The sequence below is a fragment of the Psammomys obesus genome, unplaced genomic scaffold, assembly GCF_907164565.1.
Source record: "Psammomys obesus unplaced genomic scaffold, mPsaObe1.curated_primary_1811, whole genome shotgun sequence".
Taxonomy (NCBI): domain Eukaryota; kingdom Metazoa; phylum Chordata; class Mammalia; order Rodentia; family Muridae; genus Psammomys; species Psammomys obesus.
In genome coordinates, this window is record NW_026596073.1 from 21,202,386 (window position 1) to 21,223,905 (window position 21,520).

Sequence of the window (21,520 nt, forward strand, 5' to 3'; positions counted from 1 at the left end):
AACTTGAGGGAAATTCACACTCAAATTAGTGTCACATGAGCTGCAGCATTTGGGAAGCATGCCTTCATGTGGGGCCATAGCCGACCTGCTAGGCTGGATCACAATTACTCCACAGGCAAATGGAAGGATAGGCGAAACCAAATACAGCCATTTACATTTCTTTCTAAAGTTAACAGTAGGTGCAGTAGGCCTAGTCACATTTCCAAACTTAACCTGTAAGTTAATGGTTATTAAAATATGCATTGGACAAGACATATATAGGACCAAAAAGAGCCAAAATGTTTTGTCATCTGGTTATTAAGTTGGCTCGGGGGCTAACGTTAATTTTTCTAGTCTATCTAATCACTTTCCATAGTAACACTGGTCTCTTCTTTATTCAACAGACATTCCAGGCAAGTCAAACCCTCCAAGCCTCTCTGTTTCTGCTTATCAAGATATCACACATCTGCTTTGTTTTGGCAATAGCACAACCAAAACACTGAATCTCAGAGTATTCAGTTCCCTCTGCACAAAATCCAGTTATCAGCATTGCCATTAGCTATTGCGGCTATTAGGGTATAAATTACCCGCTAGGCAATGGTTTGAGGTACAGGGAAGTCTATTATGGGAAAGGTGAACCTGAGACAGTGGGAGAGCTTAGATGAGAGAAGAGAATACAGAGTGGTGAGGGAGACAGACAGAGAGGCAGAGGGACAGGCAGAGGGAAGAGGAGGAGAGAGAGAGGAAGAGAGAGATGGTGGGGTACCAGGTGGTTTATATACTGAGCTCCTGGTGCAGATGATGACATAGGATGCAGGTGATGATAAGATATTGTCAGGACCCTAAAGGCCCTTTTTGAATTGCCTGCACAGCAACGTAACAGTGGGTCTGCTCCCCACTCACTCTCAAGTGGGAGAGTGCCATCGTGATAGCATGTGATGTCTGTGACTCTCTACCATGAGGATTTAGAAGACTGACTTTTATTTGCATGTATTCTTGTTTGGGGTTGGTAAGCATGCACGTACAGGTAGAGGCCAGAGAGTGACGTCAAATGTCTTTCTAAATTATGACCCACATTAGTTTTTGAGACAGGTTTTCTCACTGAATCCATAGATAATCTATTCAACTCTGTAAATGTTGTTTTTATTTTTTCAGATGAGGGGATGAGATGAGAGCCTTACCCAAGCTTTACTAATTCATGGCTTGAGCTGAGCACAGATAGTTTCTATCTAACTATTCCTAGGCCTAGGCCTGGAAGCTTCTAGCCTCCATACAATCTAATCTTCTACAAGTCCAGACCTGGAAGGCTTCAGCTTCCAGCCTCCATCTGCTAATGTAGAATGTTTCAGCCCCTGGGACTTACTGCTGAATAAACTCACCCTTTCCAGTTCTTTCTGCCCTCTGGCTGGCTGGTTCAACTCAGCTGCTTTAGTTCAAACTCCTCTCCAAGCTGACTGATTCAAGCTGATTCTCTTGTCTTCTGCGTGAAGTGCTCTGCCTGGAAAAACTGCTTCTGATCTCCACAAACTGAGCTGCAGTGACTGCACTGACTTCGAAAACTAACCAGAACTGCACACACTCAGCTGAACTCAACTGCATTCAACTGAACTGCACCAAACTTGATTCCACTCTCTCTCTCCCTGCACTGCCCTTAAGTAGCCTCTCCTTCCTGTCTGTTCTTATGAGAGTTGGGCATATCCTATCTCTGACTCATTCTGTCAGATCTTTCTCCGATTAGTCTACCCCTCAATTACTCTTCAGTGTTTGAGATTAAAGGTGTGTACTAAGGGCATTTCTGTATTCCAGTCAGAGGGATTAAAAGTATGTGGTGTATCTGCATTCCAGCCAGGTCACACTGACCTAGATGGTCTTTTAATGTGAGAGAGCCAGGGCAGAGCAGCCATGTTGCTTGGTTAAAATTTCTGTACACAACAAGACGGTTGGCCAGCAAGCCCAAGGGTCTGCCTCTCTCTGCCTCCCCAGCATTGAGATTGTAGGCATATGCTACTGCATTTTCTTTGACGTGGATGCATAGGTTTGAACTCTGGTCCCCCTGCTCGAATGGTAAACACTTTGCTCACAGAGTCATCTTTCCAGCCCTCATTTGTAATCTCTTGAAGATCCAATTTCATAATCTGCAAGGTTAGTGGAAAGACACACCTTATCCCCATGTGTGTCGAGAAAAAAGAAGAGAATCTTAATAAAGCATGTGACATCAGGTAAGTTTGGGTCCTCATAAGACCCCAATAGTCCAAGAAAGATTAATACATGCTCAGTATGTCTTTATACTGGGTTTGAGTTCTGTGAATTAGTCCTTGGAAGAATGAGAATATATTCAACTATGTAACACGTATGTTAACTAGACTGCCCATAAATGACTGCAGTTTTCACATACTGTGATCTGGAAAAGGAGACTCCATGGAGAGGCTCTGGGCAGCTACCGCGTGGGAAACGTAGAAGGGACTACAGGGATGGCAGCGCATGATCCGTCTTCAAGTTTCCAAAGCTTTCGGCATCAGAACCCAGCGTGATGGGGCACTCATAATCGCGGCAGGCAGCACTGGAACTGAGGCTGGAGGACCATGAGCTCCAGAATGCTGCAGACCGTGTGGGGGACACCGCCTAAATAAAGAAACACGTGATTTCTCAGCAAACATTTAGCTGAGCATGAGCAAAGGGGCTCGGGACGGTTATACAAATACAACTAGGATGTACCAGCCTATCATTATTTCCAATTTTTAATTTATTATTTATCACAATGTATTCACTTTGTATCCCAGCTGTGGCTCCCTTCCTCCACCTCCCAATCCCACCCTCCCTCCCTCTTCTCTTTACATGCCCCTCCCCTAGTCCACTGATACGGGAGGTCCTCTGTTCCCCTTAACTTGGAGAACCCACTTGGAGACTGAGTCTATGGGCTACATCTGTGCAGGGGTTTCAGGTTCTCTCCATGCATGGTCCTTGGTTGAGGCATCATTCTCTTCAGGGGCCCCAGGGCCCAGGTTTTTGTTTGTTTGGTTGCTTGGTTGGTTGGTTTGGGCTTTTTGTTGTTTTTTGTTTTGTTTTGTTTTGTTTTGTTTTGGGCACTGTTGGTCTCCTTTTGGAGCTCCTGTCACCTCCAACTCTTATTATTTTTTAAAGAAATATTACCAATAAAGAGAGAAAGCTGAAGTCGAACCATTTGATTCCATAGTAAAAACTGATCTTTAACAGAATTGTAATTCCAAGATATTAGAGATTGGTACCATTCCTCTTTCCAGCAGGACTCAGCAGTGAACTTACCCAGCCTTGCTGTTCACCCATCACGAACTGAGAAGCCTTTCTTCAGTCGAGCAAAGGCTTGCTGCTCACAGTAAAGGTGAATGGGGGCAAATCTGGCCTTCAGCGCTCAAGGATGACCTTCATTCCCCCGAAAGGCCGCACAGAACCACCCAGTCCCAAACAGAGCGGTGGACAGGCTCTCCGTGGTGGGGCGGCTGTGGGCATGCGTCCTTGCCGCCACTTCCAGGCTACGTTCATTGGCTAGTTAGGTCCCTCCACCTTCTCATTCCTAAAAGGAGATTACACTCTCAATCATAAAGACAACGTACACAGCACTTAAAGCGCTGCCAGGAGGGAAGTCGTTTCCAGCCAGCAGCAGCCCCTCCAGCCATGAGGAACTGTGCGTGTTCTAGAGCTGCACTCGCCGCTCTTAGATTACCCCAGAGTCTAACCACTACAGGCAGCGTCACTACCACGTCAGGTTGTTTCTCATGTAACTGTGGTTTAAGTTAGCACATAAAGTAATGTGTTTCTTCATGGTGGTTTTCTGCATACCTTCTTTCTGCTACTGGTTTTTATTTTACTTATCCTTCCCCACATCCTCTCTCCCATCCTCCCCTCTGCTCCCTCACCCACATTTGTACCTTGTTCTGACCTGTTTTCCTCTCTCACTATACCGTCTGCTTTCTAGACCCCTTCCTCCTCACTAGAAGACAACCTTCTGAGGTTGCACATCCATTTTCCCAAGTGATGTTCCCAAGTGTTAATCGTCTTTTATTTCTTCTTTTGAGAATAGTCTGTTCAGGAAACTGGGAGCTGGAGGTTAGTGTTTAATTTTCGCGGGTGCTCATGCCCGGCATATAAATCCTGTCTGATGTTGACTCAGGAAGAAAGCTCCCTCTTTCTGTGGGCTGTCTCGTCACTCTGGCCATGGTTTGCCTTGCTTTGTAGGAATCTTTTAATTTCATGTCATCAGATCTGTGGGTTTGAAATTTAGGTCCTATGTTAGCAGAGTTCTCTACAGAAAGTCCTTTTCTTGTGCCTATTCTTGTATTTATGGTTGTGAACCTAGCCTTTAATGGCTGAACCATCTCTCCAGCACTTTTGTGCCTAGTCTTGAAGTGTTTTTTTCCTGTTTTCTTCTTGCAGTCAAAGAGTTTCAGAGTTTGGGGGGGCTGTTTATTTGTTTGTTTTGTTTTGTTTTTCTGAGACAGGGTCTCCATGTAACCCTGGCTGTGCTGGAACTCACTACGTAGAGCAGGCTGGCTTCGAACTCAGAGACCTGCCTGCCTCTGCCCCCCAGGTGTTGGGATTATAGGTGTGCATTACCTCTGCCCAATGAGTTTCAAGTCTTATACTCTGAGGCATTTTGAACCTTGTTTTATATAACATGAAAGATGATAAATCAAGTTCTGCTCTTGTACATGTAGATAGCCAGTTTTCCCAGCACTGTTTATTTTAATTCTCCCTCAGTTATTTTTTATCTCCTTTGATATAACATTATTTCTTTAGTCATCAGCGAGGATACAAAATCACACACAGAGAGAAAAATAATCCCTCATATTAGTTGATCCTGGATATCTATTATTATGAATGGGGAAAGATGACCGTATAATCTGCCCACAGCTTATTACTGTGCTTGGGTGTATTTATGTCACTAAGGAAAACACAAGTAAGAGAATGTAATTTCATATTTTAGCCAACTTGTACTTTTGATGCACATAATTTTACTTTGCACCTTTAACGCTTATACTTATCATTTTCCAAATACGATATCTGAACTGAAGGAGGGACCTGAAGATGATGAAGGTGCAGCCAAAAACCGCCTACTCCTTTCTCTGCTGTTTTTCAGATACCCAAGGACTTCATGTATTGCCTCAGACCGCCGACTGGTCCTGTTTCCCTCCCCAACAATATCTGTTGACACTTGGGTTCAAAAACAAAGATGACGGGAAATTCTTGGAAAAGGTGTCAAGTAGGAAGCTGCCCACCTTCACAGGTGATTGGAACCTGACTGTACTACTCCCTTTCAAAATGGGGCCAACGCTGGGATCCTGTCACAACACCCAGCTTGTAGAAGGGCCTAGGTATCCAAAAATGCTTGGTTATAAGTTACTTCTAATTTTTCTAATTTTCTTTGTAGGCTGGTTAAAAAGAACCTCTGCTCAGATGTAGCCTGTGGTAGCTCAGTAACCAATTGGTTTCCCATAGTGAGGGGAACAAGGACTATCTCTAACAGGAACTCAATGACTGGCTCTTTGGCCTCCCCACCCCCCAAGGGAGGAGCAGTCCTGTTAGGCCACAGAGGAGAGCTTTGCAGCCAGTCCTGAAGATACCTGATAAAACAGGATCAGATGAATGGGGAGGAGGTCTCCCCTATCAGTGGACTTGGAAAGGGGCACGGTGGAGAGGAGGAGGGAGGGAGGGGCTGGGAGGGAAGGAGGGAGCAGGACAAGGCTGGGATACAGAGTTAATAAAATGTAACTGATAAGAAAAAAATAAAATTCAAAAAAAATTTAAAAAAAATACATGGAATTGTGATTTCAAGAGGACTTCCCCCACGAATACACTTACACTATCATGGAGTGCTTCCTAACTCATCCCTAGCATTCCACCGCCAACTCTACCACTATTGCTTGTCATAGCCATCAAGAACACAGGCTTTCTCATCTAGGAAAAGGATTAACAGTTAAAGCACTTGCCCTACAAGCCTGAGAACCAAAGTCCCAATTCCCAGCATCCTACAGAAATGCTTGGTAATTGTAGTCATGAAAGAGATGGGACCATCTGAGCAAGTTGGCAACCTATTGTGCACATACACACATACAAAAGCAAACAAAAAAACAGTCACATACAACACAACACATACACACACACACATGCACACTTGTACACAAAAAGTTTGCTCTGGAAAAAGAGAAAACAAAGAATATGGTCTTTTATCATTATTTAGCAAATATAAAAGAGATCAGCATCACTAGCACATGAAATTGAAATACAGGAATGACAACTCCAGGTCACCTGGACTAGCTGCTGGTGCTCTGACTTCTGTTCTATTCTCTCTCACATAATTGGATAAGAGCATAAATCTCCCGAAGAGCATATCATTTGATGGTGTTAAATAATTCTGGTTCCAGTTTTCAAGAAAATGCTTACATGGAGCTAAAATCTCAAACTTCCAGGCTAGCTTCACGACCAGATTGAACTGGTTCCTTGTACTGGAAGCACATAATTAAGAACTGTGTTTTGTTGGAAGCAGCACCCTCTGGGATTCCTCTCTGCCTCGAGCCACATTCAAAGTCATTGGCATCTGCACACTTGAACATCACCTGAGTGAAGCAAGGCAAGAATCACACATGTTTATGACAACGTCTTCTCACAATTCAAGACAAGCATACTCTGCTGAGATACACAAATTGTCACAAGTTGCCTCCTAGACCTCTCAACCAAGAAAATGAATACATGTCAGTTTCTAAAGGGTTATGGCTCCTCTGCCTCTGTCCCCGCAGATCTTTTATTGCTACACATACAGGCTAGGGATGGGACTAGTATCCATACTAAAGATTTTGTATCTGTTAATATTGAGATATCTGTTTATAGCTCACTAAAGAAAGCATTCTGAAATAGAATTCTGAAAAAATATAAAAATTTATTGTTACAATTTCTAGACCATAAAACTCCCTTCTCTCTGCTGACCAGAGAAGATACCGTGAGACACATGGAGATGGTGGGGAAGCGAATCCTGCCCATCCTGGACTTCATCCGAAGCACACAATTGAATGTGGGTATATCATGAGTCTTTTTCTTTTGTCCCATGTGTGAACATCAGAGATTTCCAGGAGTGTGAAACGCTGAAGGAGCAAACATTGCAGTGTTTTTGTTTGGTTTTGTTGGTCTGGTCTGGTTTGGTTTGGTTTGGTGTGCACAGAAAATCACATTCAAACAAATGTTAGCTAATGATTCCATTCCTTTTCCGTTCCCATCCATGTCCCAAAGCTACACTGGGGTCCTGAGTGTTTGTCAAACAAATGTCTCCTTGGAGAGCTTTCCTTCTCCGTGGCTTCCTACCACCTAATTCGAAGCCACTGTGAATTTTTTCATTTCCAATCAATAACAGAATGTTAGCAAGCACAGTGCTTTCCTGACTTCATTTACTGAGCCACTGACAACACTGCCTCATCATCTTACGCAGGAACTCAGAGCTCTGCCATCTCACGCCTGCACACCCAATCACCAGCCGGAGGCCACTCTGCACACTACTGCTCAACTGTGTATGGTCCTCAGATAAGTGACGTAATCTCTTTTCACAATCCAGGGAGAGGGTGCTCCTCCTTCTGTCCTACGCCCCAATATGCCCTAAATGTGACCCGAATTCCTTGATGCTCTTTTACAAACCTTACGTTACTGTACCGAAAATACATAGATAACCTTCTCAACAATATAGTATAAAGGCTGTGGAGTTCTTCTCTGTTAATATTTTCCAAAAATACTTCAGTTGGAATTTTAAAGAATCTTCTTCTTGTGGCTTTTGTATTGCACTTGATTGCATGTTCATAGGAGGAAAACCAAGGGGGTCGTCATGAGCAGCTACTTAACATCTGTTCACTTGCTCAGTAACATCAGCCAGCATTTTAGGAAAGCTATAAAATGTCTAATCTGATTGCATGATTTGTAATTATATATGTTACAGCTTTTTTTTTTTTTTCAAGTATTGTGTTAACTGACTTTCCTGCGGCACACCCCCTTCTCGCCACAACTGCGTTCCGCTCACTTACCTCCTCTATTTCTATTGAGGAGGAATCCATCTTGGTTCTACTTGGTTCAGGCTGTTGTGCTAAAGTGCCGTGGACCCAGCACTTTACAGTAGTTTTCTACAACCCTGTAGTAACTCAGTAACCCTGTAGAGCTCAGGCATCTATTCTTAAAAGGTCACTCATCCTCCCCACCCCCAAGACAGCCTGTTGTACTTTGCTCTCTGTTGCTGGGATTAACACCAAAAGCAACTTGGGGAGGAAAGGGCTTACACTTTCAGTTAACAGTCAGTCACTGAGGGAAGTCAGGAAAAGAAGTGAAGTCAGGCGGGATTGAAACAAAGCTGCCTACTGGCTTGTTCTGTGGCTCGCTCGCTCTCCCTCTCTCTCTCTCTCTCTCTCTCTCTCTCTCTCTCTCTGTCTCTGTCTCTCTCTCCTCTCTGATACATTCCCAGGAATACCACTCCTGATACGGCACAGCAAACAATGTCCTCACATCAGTTAACTGTTACAACAATTCCTCACAGATGTGGACACAGGCCAGTCTGAGCTAGACAGCCCCTCAACTGAGACTCTTTTCCTCCTGGGTGGCTCTTGGCTGTGCCAAGTTGTCAATTAAAACTGATCAGGACAAGGCCCCTCTCTCATAACCACATCTTGCCCTAATTACCTCACACACAGGCCTTGTCTCCAACCACAGTCACAGTGAAACTTGAGGTCAAACATGTGAGCTAGGAAGTGACACATTCAGTCTACAGTAGTCTCATTGAGTGGTGCTACAACATTTGAGTCTTATTCTGCAGTTTACCTTTTATCATAATCCCTTACACACACACAAACACAATCTTCCCATCTTAACTAACATCCAGACACATCATCACTGTCATCATCAAGGTCATTAAAGCAATAAAGTCTTCACTACAGAGAATCATCACATGAGCATAGGTTGATCTCTGCTGTGCTTGACTACACTGGCAGCCTGGGTATTAGGCGCCATGGAAGAGAGATGTCTGTGCTCTAAACCTTGTTACTTGGTTAGAAACTGATGACGTGATTTGCGGCAGGTTGGGCCTCCCTAAGTGTTAGGCACTTTTTTTCGGGGTCCATACCACTTTCCGTCTCCCCTCCCCAAGTATGTCCCGATTACAGAAAATGGATATAAAAGTGCCTTTATGGATCTAAAAGTGACACCTCCTAACCATAATTGCAGAGAGTTTTGGTATCCAATCAATGGGATCCTCTGCTGTGGAATCAGTCTCAGAATAATCCAGAAGTCTTGTTCTCTCTGTACATCTCATCTAGTTACAAGCAATGGCAACTTCCCTGTGTTTGCTTCTGTTGGAAATAACACTTTAGCAAGGCTATCTCAATGGGAGTAGAGTGAGTGAGCCTAAAGGTTCTCTGAGACAGTAGGTACTGGCTTCCAGTACAGAGGATCCCAAACACTGGTTTTCCGGTCTCATATTTACCCCACCACAGACTCTTCATAAAGCAGGACTGAGGAAAGCTGGCTGCAAAGGTAATTTAATGAAGCAAATAACGAGTTGGCGACTAAAAAATATTTCCTCCTGCCACCATTCACAAGCAGTCAGGGGTGTGCTGAAATTCTTCATGAGTATGTTTTTATCTACTAGATATCAAATGCCATGCATCTGAATCAGCACACACTGTTCTGTCCATGTGTTCACCCTGGTTTGTGACACCGCTAAGTGCAGGCATTTGCCCAGGGTAGATAAGCACTTCAGTTAGCACTCAGGTTCGTGGAGACATGAATTACTCGTGCTGGTTTAGCTTTTGTTTGTCAACAGGGCAGTTTCATGGCTCTTTCTTTTTCCTTGTACATCCCATGCACTTTAAGTTTTCTTCTAAAATGAGGAATAGAATCCCATACGTCTTAAATCCTTTTCTTTCAATTGCTGACTTGCTCAGCTTCCCACACACAGGCAGGACTTGTGTCCTCTCAAGCCACAGACCAGATCCGCTGCCCACAGAACCGTTGTTTGGTCTCAGGCCTGCAGCCTCAGCAACCACAGACTCTGACCATGACTTATATTAGCTCAAAACACGTATCAGTGTAAAGAACCCGGCCTCCAAGGCACAGCCACTCTAAGAGAGGGGCCAACACTTAGGGCAGCATATCTGTCCCGAAGAACCTTAAATTTGTCAGTCACTCTTAACACAGTGACTCGGACATGACTTTGCCTCTCCACTAAGGCCAAGCGCCATCTATTCGGGGCATCCATCTTTACATCGAATCCTAACAGCTAAGAAGGATACCTTTTGTCATAAATACTCGAAGATCTTCTTAAACTCACTTTGACAATGTTCCTTAATGTAAGTGGCTCTGGAGTATGAAAATAATATACATTATAGCTTTAACATTCATTACAATTCAGCAGACCCAAAGACAACATTAATCTCTGGCATAATACTATGACCAGAACCAGTTATATAATTTTAAGCATTATCACACTTACATTGTCACATAAATGATGATAAATGTGTGAATGTTTAAATAATACTTAGACAATGCCAAGGATTCTCATGATATTTTCCCTAAACATGCACAATATTAACCTATCTCATAAATAGGAGGTATATATACATCCAGCATCTTTAATTAGGAAAAAGGTAACATTACAGTACACTAAATTATGTTAATATAATAACATTGAATTATAATGTCATTGCAAATTTTTTAACTGCTTAATTTTAAATTTTTCTTCAGTGAAATAGAGGGTACATGTTCTGTTCTCCACAAAATAAATATATAAAAATAGGATAGCAATATACCTTCAACAGAAGCATATTAACTATAAAGTAAGCAGAACAACAATTCTAAAGCTTTTTCCTAAATCCCTGCACCTGTCATAATCAGGAAATGTTCTTAACCCAAACAGTTTTGCAGTGAGACAGAGAAGCCTGTTTATAAAACAGGTGCTGAATGCGGTGGAGCCTTGGCACAGAAATGCCTGTGTGACACTCTGCATGTGTGACTCTCTGCACGTGTGATGCTCTGCGGGTGCATCTCTCTCACATCATCTCAGTGAAGCCTCACCATTGCTTTTGTTTAAACAAGAGGAAACCGTTCATGGCTTGGAGTAATAGCACACATTCACACAGCTATAGGGTTAGAATTTTGGACATGAAAGAAGAACTAGAATAAGTGATCCCACCATTCTTTCATTTAGACATAATACATCCTTTTTAAATAACAACATGGGAATTCATTCCACCCTTGGAATCAATTGTTGTTTAACTTTTGAGATCCTTTTTAATTGATAGTAATCTTTAGTGCTACTAAACTCACAAATGTTAATTTTTATTGTCCAACCCTACTTATCTAAAGCACATAGCAAACGTAAAAATGTCAATTCTCTCCACATGTCAGTGACCATTCATCATGGTTTGGAAAATGCGGAGAATAGATTCCTTTTAAACTGCAAGCCAGCAGGTATTTCTTTACAGTTAACTTTAGAAAAAAAATCACTCAAAATAGTAATTAACAATAATCTTCTTTACTAGTAACTCACAAGGAAGCACCTTCAAAACTGTATTTTGTTAAAGTTTCTGTACTAAATTGTAGAAAAACTGAACTACACAACTATTGAAAAGTTTAATTTTCTTTATTTCTTATTCCTAGTACCACTACAAAAACTTACAGGGCAATAATATACCCAACACAGTGAAAAGAAAAAGCTACAGCTGATTAAAAAAAAAAACCTCAGGAACGCACATCTAGTTGACACTGCATTGCGTGAATCAAGAGCTGTGCTTTTTTTGCACACTGTGGCGATGATGGTCCTGAACAAGAAGCCTTCCTGTTTAGGCTGAGTAACTTTCCTGACTGTGAATCATCATTCCTTCTGTGGCTGATTTTTACATTTCCTCTAATACATTTGGGCCGACTGTCTCCCAGCAACCTGAAGCTTTTCTGACAACCCCTTGCTCTCCTCCTAAGAACGGTAGCCCTTTCCTGATGTTTTTAAAACCTTCTGGTACTGTACCTACCACTTCCACCACCAGATCAATAACCACCATCTTAGGGACTGTCAGAGTCCTCCACCAACATTGGCCTGCTTCGTGGGTCCTTATTTGATCACCATAGTCAACTATGATTTTCAAAGTCATTATAGTCCCCAGTACCACCATAGTTACTTCCACCAAAATATGTTTCTTCATTGTAACAATTGTGTTTTCCTCCTCCACCATGTTGGTTTTCGTATCTTGGTCCACCACCATCATAGCCTCCGCTTACACTGTCACCAGGACCAGCACCATAGCTGCCACCATCACCTCATGTTCATTATACCTACCATCACCACCTCCGCAACTACCTCTGCTGCCACCACGTCCACCACCTCCTCCTCTACCAAGTTTCCACCATGACCAAAATCACCCCCAGCACCTCCAAAGTTTCCTCCATGAGCCATAAAGTTGCCAGATCCACCTGCACGACCTCTCTGTGATCCAGCATCTCTTGCTTAGAAAGGGCCTTTTTCACTTCACAATTATGCCCACTAATAGTGTGGCATTTCTGAACAACAATTTTACCAACTGTGTCATGAACATTGAAAGTTACAAAAGCAAATCCTTTCTTTTTTCCTACTCTGCCTGTTTCCATCTTGCCATGCTTTTCTCAGTAGTCTCTGAGCTTACATTCCTCTGTATCTTCTTTAACACCACCAACAAAAATTTTCTTCACCGTCAAATGGACATGAGGCTTTACAGAATACTTTCTAGACTTGGCTCTCTTTGGTTCCACCACACGCCCATCCGCTTTGTGTGGCCAGGCACTCATTGCAGCATCCACCTCTTCAACACCAGAGTAGGTCACAAAACCAGAACCCCTGGAACATTTCATTTGGATCCCTCATTACCACACCGTCTGGAAGTGTGTGCTGGCCTGTGTCCTTCACGCAGGACGTCTGGACCAGCTACATCAGAGTCTTTGGGCAGAGTTTTACTAAACAGGCCTCCACCAATGGAAGTCCCATTTCTTAAAAATGTTCCTTTATGCAACCACTGGGTTTCAAAGCTCAGACCACCAACAAACAACTTCCTCAACTGTTCTGGCTCCTTCGGATCACGGCACAGATACCCGGAATTAACAGTAAAATTCTTGGAATGAGCACCGTAATACATATAAAAAATTAGATCAGAAAACTAACTGTGAAACACTCCAAGGCAACATGAAATTTAACCTCTTGCACGAGGTGATAGTCAACAAAGACAGTTGTCTTCTCTGGGCTGAAGGTAATTTCTTGTTTCGGACAGTGACATCCTTTCCACTACAACGAAGGCTTAGGTTATCTGTGTCCATAGATGACTTTCCTAGGCACACAATGAGTGGATAAAGGATGATTCTGATAATTTACAAGCCATAAACTAAAATATTCCAGTGTGTCCCTGGTAGCTTCTAATCCTGTCGAGTGTCAAACCCTCGCCTCCAGCATCCTTACTGTGAGGTTTTGTTGTTGCTGCTGCTGTTGTTTCTTTTTTTGTTGTTTTTTTATTCCTCCTTCTCATGATTTTAGTGCTAATGTCTTCAGTATCCCTGGATGTTGCTCTGCTTTTCCAGTCATTGACCTCACTGACTGTTGTCAGGCTTGGACCTTTACACTGCGCTCCCAGGCTAAATGCTCTTCAGAATTCAAATCATAAACTCTCTTGCCATAGAGAAGCTTTCTTCACGGCATGACTTACCGAAACTGACCTAACTAACCATGTTTTAATACCTCGTTAATTTTACTTTTTATTTCTTCCGGACAGAGCATTTCACATATGCATATTTGAAGTGAACAATGGTACATGCTTCCTACCCACTCTCTGTTTGCAAGCAATGTTTCTATATGTTATGCCAAATGGAAATACACTCCAAACATTGGACTCTGCCTTTCGTAGCATTATACAGCGCACTTATTTACTCAGCATTTATCGATAATTGCTACTAAATCCAGGCGATTCTCTGCCAGAAGCCTTCATTGGAACTTGCTATTTGCCTAACCTTCATTGCACCCAGGTGAGGTTTTAGCTTCAATCTTGGCCACTTTATTACCCTCTCTCGAGAAGCTAAGGGGCCATTTGATCGCTCCTAAGGTCTCACAGAGAGCACCAAATCCCTTTGCTAGCACTAATTCCTTCGTTTTCCACTATTTCCTTGATTTTCCTTAAAGCAGCCACATTAAAACACCCCTGCTGACATCAGATATTGATGACCATCTCTTTCCACTCAGTCTTTCAAAAGCCCTCATCCTGCATACATACAGCATTGATCTATAGCTTCCTGGTGGCCAGAATTGCATTTGGTTGTGGGGAAGGGTGGGGTGAGCGACTATTAGCAGACACGTAGGTGCCTTCCCTGGGATCTCATTCATATGGAGCACTTCCTATTTTGTTATGCATCCAGCAATCAGGCTAACAAAGCACTGATGCCTCCGACTATTTTTGTTTTCCTGATGTTTTGGAAAATTACACTAATAGATTATGTTCCCGAGCAAGCTGCAGTCGATTCTGCTCTCTGAAGCTGAGTCACTACAGACGTTCCCTACAACTAGCCCCATTGTTTCCTTTAAGAAGGACAAAGAAAGCAATTGTTCTTCAGAAAGAAAACTGTTTCTCCTTCAACTTGCTTTTTCTCTGCTTGACAAAATGGCATTGTTCAGGGACATGCTGCAAAGAGCTAGCTGTTTCTCTGGTTCAGCAAAGGATCTCAAACCCACCATTTGAAATCATCACTCCTAGAAACTCACAGATTTTCTTATAAATAACTAACCAGAAACAATAAATAAAAATGGAAGACGTCACTTGGACAATACAAGCAGCTCTCGGGGAGAAATAAAGCCAAAAGAAGTCAGGCCTGCCTAACCTTCCTTAATTTCCCAGGTTCTGAGGAAATGCCAGCTTCTCGGGCCTCCTGTCAGTCACAATGCTGACGTGACATTTCAGAGCATCGCCTTCCAATTTCAAGTTGAAGTTCAGATGATCTCTCAGTCAGGCTCATTTCTAACTTTTTTTCTTTACAGGAAAATTTTTTTTTTTTTAGGAAGAGAACGTGGGTCTCACACCATTTGATACAAATTCCCACACTAAGATAGTCCCCAACAGATACTGAGCTGAAGGAAATGGTGTCATCTACAGTCCTGTTGGCTGTGTCCTGTCTGGACATTCCGGCAGGCACCTATATAATCCTTACTTTTAGGACTACGCAACAAATCGAAGGATTCACCGAGAGAAGTGACTCACTACTAACTGCCTGCTTAGTACGCATGCCCAAAGACTCTGATGTAGCTGGTCCAGAAGTCCTGTGTGAAGGACACTGGCTGCCCCCAGCCTTGATCCTCTGAGCACTCATTGCCAGACACCCGCAGAATCTAACAAACAGTCAAGGTTTTGAAATTTGACCATGATGTGACTCCCCTACACCCCGTCTCACAAGCCCCCCACCACCGGGTATAGCTTTCTTGAAGAGAAACCTGGGGATCTTATTATAAGCTCTATCTCTGCGTTACAATCTGTACTTGACTTTGTGGAGGAGGTGATGACTTCTCCACTGAGCTGGGCAGTAGCAAATACACAGGAGGGCCACCCTGTCCCTAGCTGCCTCATCTTCCCGTATACTCATGAGGGAAAGAACTCTACAGCTGCACAGTCTGTCACGAGATGGATTGTGTAGGCTGTTGCAGTAACCCGAGGAGCTAGAGTGACTCCTGTAAGAACAGGGCGAGTGTAAAAGCCACCCGAGGGAGAACTACGAATGAGGGCAGAGCTGGTTGTGCAGCTTGCATAAAAAATTGTCTTTGACATAAAAAGATAAACTCTTTAGTTGGTATGACGCTTTGATAATGTAAATAAAGTCACCCTTAGGAGATCGCAGGCCTGTGAGGACAAGCAGGGGAGCCCAGGTGAAATTTCAATCCTGATTTTTCACAGTGGCCTGCATCCCCAAGGAAGGGCAACTGGAGAAGCCATCCCAACAGCCCTGCTAAGAGCTGCCTTTCATATATATCCGCCTTCTTGAGAAAATGTGGATACCATTTCTAAACCAATAGAAGAAAACAGCTTCTTCTGGATCCTGTTGCTTTGAAAAGATGTAAATGACTCAGGTCTGATGGTACATGCCTTTAATCCCAGCAGAGATAGATGGAGCTCTGTGAATTCAAGGCCAGCCTCGTCAACGTAGAGAATTCAGGCCATCCAGAGCTACATGATGATACTCAGTATAGCTATATGGTAGACACATCCAAGATAGATAGATAGATAGATAGATAGATAGATAGATAGATAGATAGATGAGTATTTTGCCCTGCCATGATTGACTTCAGTCCTAGAGGTCTGTTTCTATGCTCTCGTTCTGAGACACCCCTTTTTCACTGTGAGACCAGGGGAACTTCCATGCGTGCTCAGGTGTGATGGAAAAGCTGCACTACGCCAACCTCCTCAGCCAGCTTCAGAGAGTGAAGGAGCAGGCCCAGGTGATCAATCAAGCAATGGCAGAGCTGGCAACCGTCCCTTATCTCCAGGACATCAGTCAACAGGAGGCAGAATTGGTAAGTATTTGTTTCCCTTTGTTTAAGCTTTCACAGGCCCTGAGCCAACAGAAGACTGATGGGGGCTGAGAAGGCTTGCGGTAATAAATGTAGTCTGAAGGGAGACGCCAGCCCTCATCCAGCATTCAAATGAGGACACTGGAAGATAGGAGTGATCTGGATCTATTTGACTACTTTCCCTTTTCTTGCCTTCTTTTTTCTTTCTTTCTTCCTTCCTTCCTTTCTTTCTTTCTTTCCTTCTTTCTTCTCTCTTTTTTTGTGTATATAGCAAGAAACTTGTAATGTGTAAAAACATAGGAAAGGGCTAAAAATTCATATTATGTATACAGCTTTTCACTTAAATTAAAATGAAAGTGGGGAGGATGTAGGCCAGAGGACAACCTTAGCTGTCTCTTGCCTTTGCTCGGGCACTTACCACCATTTGTTTGTTAAACAGGATTTCTCATGCTCTAGAGCTTACTAAGTAGGGTAGGCTGATCTAGCCATGGACCACAGGGATTTGCCTGTCTCTGCTTTCCCAGCTCAGAGGCAACAGCAAAGATCACCATGCTGAGCGGTTTCCTTTCTTTGACTTGGTTTTTAAGGATCAAGTTCAAATCCCCAGGACAAAGCACTTTACCAACTGAGCCATCTCTCCCACCTCACTGAAGTTCTAATCATGTTTTCTGAAACCCCAAGGTCATCTCAGGTCCTCTTCCATGAAAAAAAAAAAAAGGCAGAGGGAAAAACATATACCTGTAGAGAAACCCCACCCTACAAAATGGCCTTTAGTGTGTCACCTCCAGCATTAGTATATACAGTGGAAGCAGCAGCACACACACAGTGATACACTCAAGAAAAGTTTGTTTGAGAGAAACGTGTGTGTGTGTGTGTGTGTGTGTGTGTGTGTGTATGCTTTAACAACATGTTCGGAAAGCCAGCCATTTTGTTCTTATACAGACCCAGTCCAAAAGTTATTTAAAGGAATAGCTTAGAAACAATCTTCAAACAGATGTGTGTATTATAATCATAATTAATATTAGAAATCATACCACCTCATTTGAAAAGTAATTATTGAACAGTGTGCTGCCCATTCAAGGTGAAGGTCTGGAGAGCCTAATGCGTCGTAGGGAAGGGCTCTTTACTTTGAAGCTTTAATTGAGATTAGCTAAAACTAATTATAGACTTGAATTGAATTCACAGCACAAGAATGAGGACAGCCCAAAATGATTACCTGTAATCTTCAGCTAACTAAAGGAGCCCTCCCTCTTGAGCTTTTACAGATGTAATGAAGAAATGAGCTTCTAGTATTTATAATATTGATCTAGACTTTTTTAAATTGTATTAAATAAATGCTGACGTTCAGTGTAAACATATGAAACACCCTGCCTAGCCCAGTAATAATGCCGTGCATACTAAAGATGAATCCCATGAAACAAGCCTGGTTTTCAAGGAATGTGTAAGTCAAACCTGGTGATAATACTGTCTGACCCATTACGGAGGTCTGCAGAACACCCTTTAAAAGGCTGTGTGCTCATCCTGCCTTTCGGGAGGCATTCAACATTGTGGTAAGTGTGAGGCTTTCAAAGGGCATATTACAACCAATTTTAGATGATTAATGCTTCTCTAAGATAAGAGAAGCAAAGAAAATATTTAATTTGGGAAGAAAAATGTTGCTCCTGTCTTCCTGAAAAGCACATTCAAGACTTAAATGAAAAAATAAAGAGGAATTTTCTGCTTTACGTCTCCTGAGTCACACACCTGTGAGGATTCCCTACCCTAGAAATGCTTAGTTTTCAAAATATGCACCAAAAAACCCTCAAAACCAACATCGTTAACATATCTTTCCAGTACACAACTTTTTTCAGTAGCTTATACTTTCTAAAATGGGACTTCATGGAATATTTTCATACTTTATATGCCCCCAAAATTTAGAAAGATAGATAAATGACTAAATAGTAGGTAGACAGATAGACAGATGGGTACATGATAGATAGACATGTAGACAAATATGTAAAACCCCACCTTTTGAACAACCTGTATCTTCCATCACTTTACACAGTAAGTTTTAATTTCCAGCTTCCACATATCTGTCAACCTTAAAAAGTAAATCTCAACTTGACCTTGTAGGGCATCGTGAAAACAGTAGTTACTCAACAGAGGCCTCTTGAGTGGCTCTGCTCTCTGCCTTCCTGATCAAGCTCTTTGGCACTAGAGAGATTATCCACAGGTTAAACTTTCAGAATCCCACGTTCTAACTCAGTTCACACATCCCGCAATTGGGCCTCAGTATCCCGCTCAGTGGAACTTTAAACGCAGAATCCTCCTGCCTCAGCCTCTCCACTGCTATGATTGTGCTTTAACTTTTTTGTTCATTTCTTCTGAGACAAAGTCTCACGTAGTAGAGAAACTCACCACTACTTGAGGCTGGTCTCGAGCTCCTGATCCTCCCGCTTCCTCCTATCAAGTTCTGGGATGGCAGGAATGCACCACCACTCCCAGCCTATCATATTGTTTTCAATTGGAATGTAACAAGTGGTTTTTGGTAGGTAAAATGTGCTGTTTAAAAGGGACATTAAAAAAAAAGAAGAAGAAGAAAAACAGTTATTTCAAAATTTTAACAATAATAAAAGAGTTTAAATGAACGAGATTGTTTTAAGAGGCAATAGAACAGCACAGTTTGAGTACTGTCCTCTGGAGGGCTGTTTCCTGATGCCAAGAATTATGATACATTAGCCTCAGGAGAAAATACTAAAACACATTCATGTACTCCATGCCATTTCCTGAGAGAATTAACTGCTGCCGTCACTCTCTACAGCCCAAATCTGCTTTTAGCGAAACACCAACACTTACTAAATTAAAGCCTATATGTTTCCTACAAATTTTGAGGAACAATCTTCCCATTGTTTCAGTATTTTATGTGTGCAGCAATACTCACTAGTGACTGGAGGAGAGTCGAGGTGGCAGTGTTCATTGTGGAAAATATGAGTAATAAAATCATCAGCATACAAATGATTTTTTAATTAGGTTTTAATCTGTGTATTTAGAGAAGTTATTTCTGTGTGAATTCCATGCTGATAATTTTTATCTTGGTATCACAGCTGCAGTCACTAATGGCAGACGCCATGGACACCCTTGAAGGAAGAAAGAGTGATAAAGAACGTGTGTGGAATACAATCCAAAAGGTAAAACTCTGAGCTGAAGGAAAAATATATCTTATCCTCACAGAAAATGTCCACCTTGGGTCAAATCTGTTTAGAAGATAAAAAAGAAATGAAAGAAGTCCCTGGGGTTGTTTTCTTGGTCCGCTTTCTCTGTGAACTGAATGCAGCAGAAAGAGCTAGAAACACCCAAAACCAATGATGGGCTTGTTTAATCTGTTCGCATGCACTGTCGTTAGAGTACCGTACTTTCTGAGCACGCCGTTTACGCTTTCTGCTTAAATGAGCAGTTCTTCGTTATTTATAAATATAGCTATATTTATTATACTTACATCACATATTAAAATAAGAAATATATTTATATTATATATATATCTGATATATATATATATATATATATATATATATATATATATATATATTTGCTGTATATGTATGCATATACGTTTCTATGCAGCTCTGGCTGTCCCGGAACTCACTCTATAGACCAGGCTGGCTTCCAACTTAGAGCCTGGCCTGCCTCTGCCTCCCAAGGGTTGGAATTGAAGGCATGTACCACCACTGCCTGATGTGTAATGATAATTTTAAAAACCCATTTTCTTAGAATTTTCATTGATTCCTCGACTCCTTATTTGTCTTTTGTTTTGTATTTTTGTTTTTGTTGTTGTCATTCACGTGGGAAACAATGACTACATCCCATGTCAAGCTCCAGAATCTTGCACATTGGTGGTTTTGATGGCGGAGAAGCATAATGACTACTTGGTGATACTCAGGGTAGCATTTACAAAGAAGGACCTGACCCCAGGTACTCAGGCGACTTGTGTGGCAGTTAGGACTGTCTGAAAATGTAAGGGTTGGTAATGCTAGGACTCCAGTTCATCTCTGGGTAATTTATTTGTCATTGGTTTAGCACCCATTCAGTGTCCTCCCATCCCTTTGCGGGATCCTGAAATCAGGAAACATAAAAGAAACAAAGTAAAGAAGGTATTGATCTGAAAGGCAACACCTAGCCAGGAAGGTCTCAGGTGATCCTGTATCTGAAATCAACTTAAAACTACACAAAGCCTTGCTGAAGAGATGGCTCAGAGGTTAAGAGCATTGGCTATTCTTCCAAAGGTCATGAGTTCAATTCCAAGCAACCACATGGTGGCTCACAACCATCTATAATGAGATCTGGTGCCCTCTTCTAATGTGCAGGTGTACATGCAGACAGAACATTGTACACATAATTTTAAAAACTAAGTTTTGTATACCTAGAGAACAACATCAACAGAGTTTGGAGTTACTCGAGTGTCCATTATAACAGAAAGGGTACTGTGTAACGGGGATACCCTGGTGAAAAGAAGCAGCATGGCTATATGAAAGGCTATGAACAAGCTGCTTTCATCACCTGTGGAAACAGATGAGAACATCCTGGCACAAGGGATCAGAAAACCATGTCTGTGAATGTGGTATTGTTGCAGCATTTAAATATCAATGCTCATTAACCGAGTGAAAGGGAGACTGGAAGGTGGGAAGATACCTTAATTGGTAAAGTGCTTGAGCATGTGGACATGAGTTTAATTCATGGGTCCCACATTTAAAAAATAAATAAAAAAACAAAGCCATTTGTTAGGGTGAACACTTGTCATCCCAAGGCAGGGGAGGTGGAGACAGGAAAATCTCTGGGACTCAGTGGCCAGCCAATCTAGCTGGCTTAGTGAGCTTCACCCAGAGAAAAACCCTGTCTCCAAAATAGGTGGATGGCACCTGAAAAATGACACCCCAGGTTGTCCTCTGTCTTCCATATGCCTACACACACACACACACACACACACACACACACACACACACACACACA

At 42.3% G+C, this 21,520-nt stretch overlaps 1 protein-coding gene across 1 annotated transcript in view; it reads left to right on the forward strand.

Moving 5' to 3' along the window:
* The window catches only part of Spata16 (spermatogenesis associated 16), a 293,192-nt gene that overhangs the window by 241,037 nt on the left and 30,635 nt on the right, over positions 1–21,520 (forward strand). The window contains exons 6-9 of the mRNA XM_055626224.1: positions 5,093–5,239; positions 6,909–7,021; positions 16,376–16,540; positions 19,621–19,704. Of these exons, the coding sequence (XP_055482199.1) occupies positions 5,093–5,239; positions 6,909–7,021; positions 16,376–16,540; positions 19,621–19,704 (509 nt within the window). The remainder of the gene's footprint in view (positions 1–5,092; positions 5,240–6,908; positions 7,022–16,375; positions 16,541–19,620; positions 19,705–21,520) is intronic.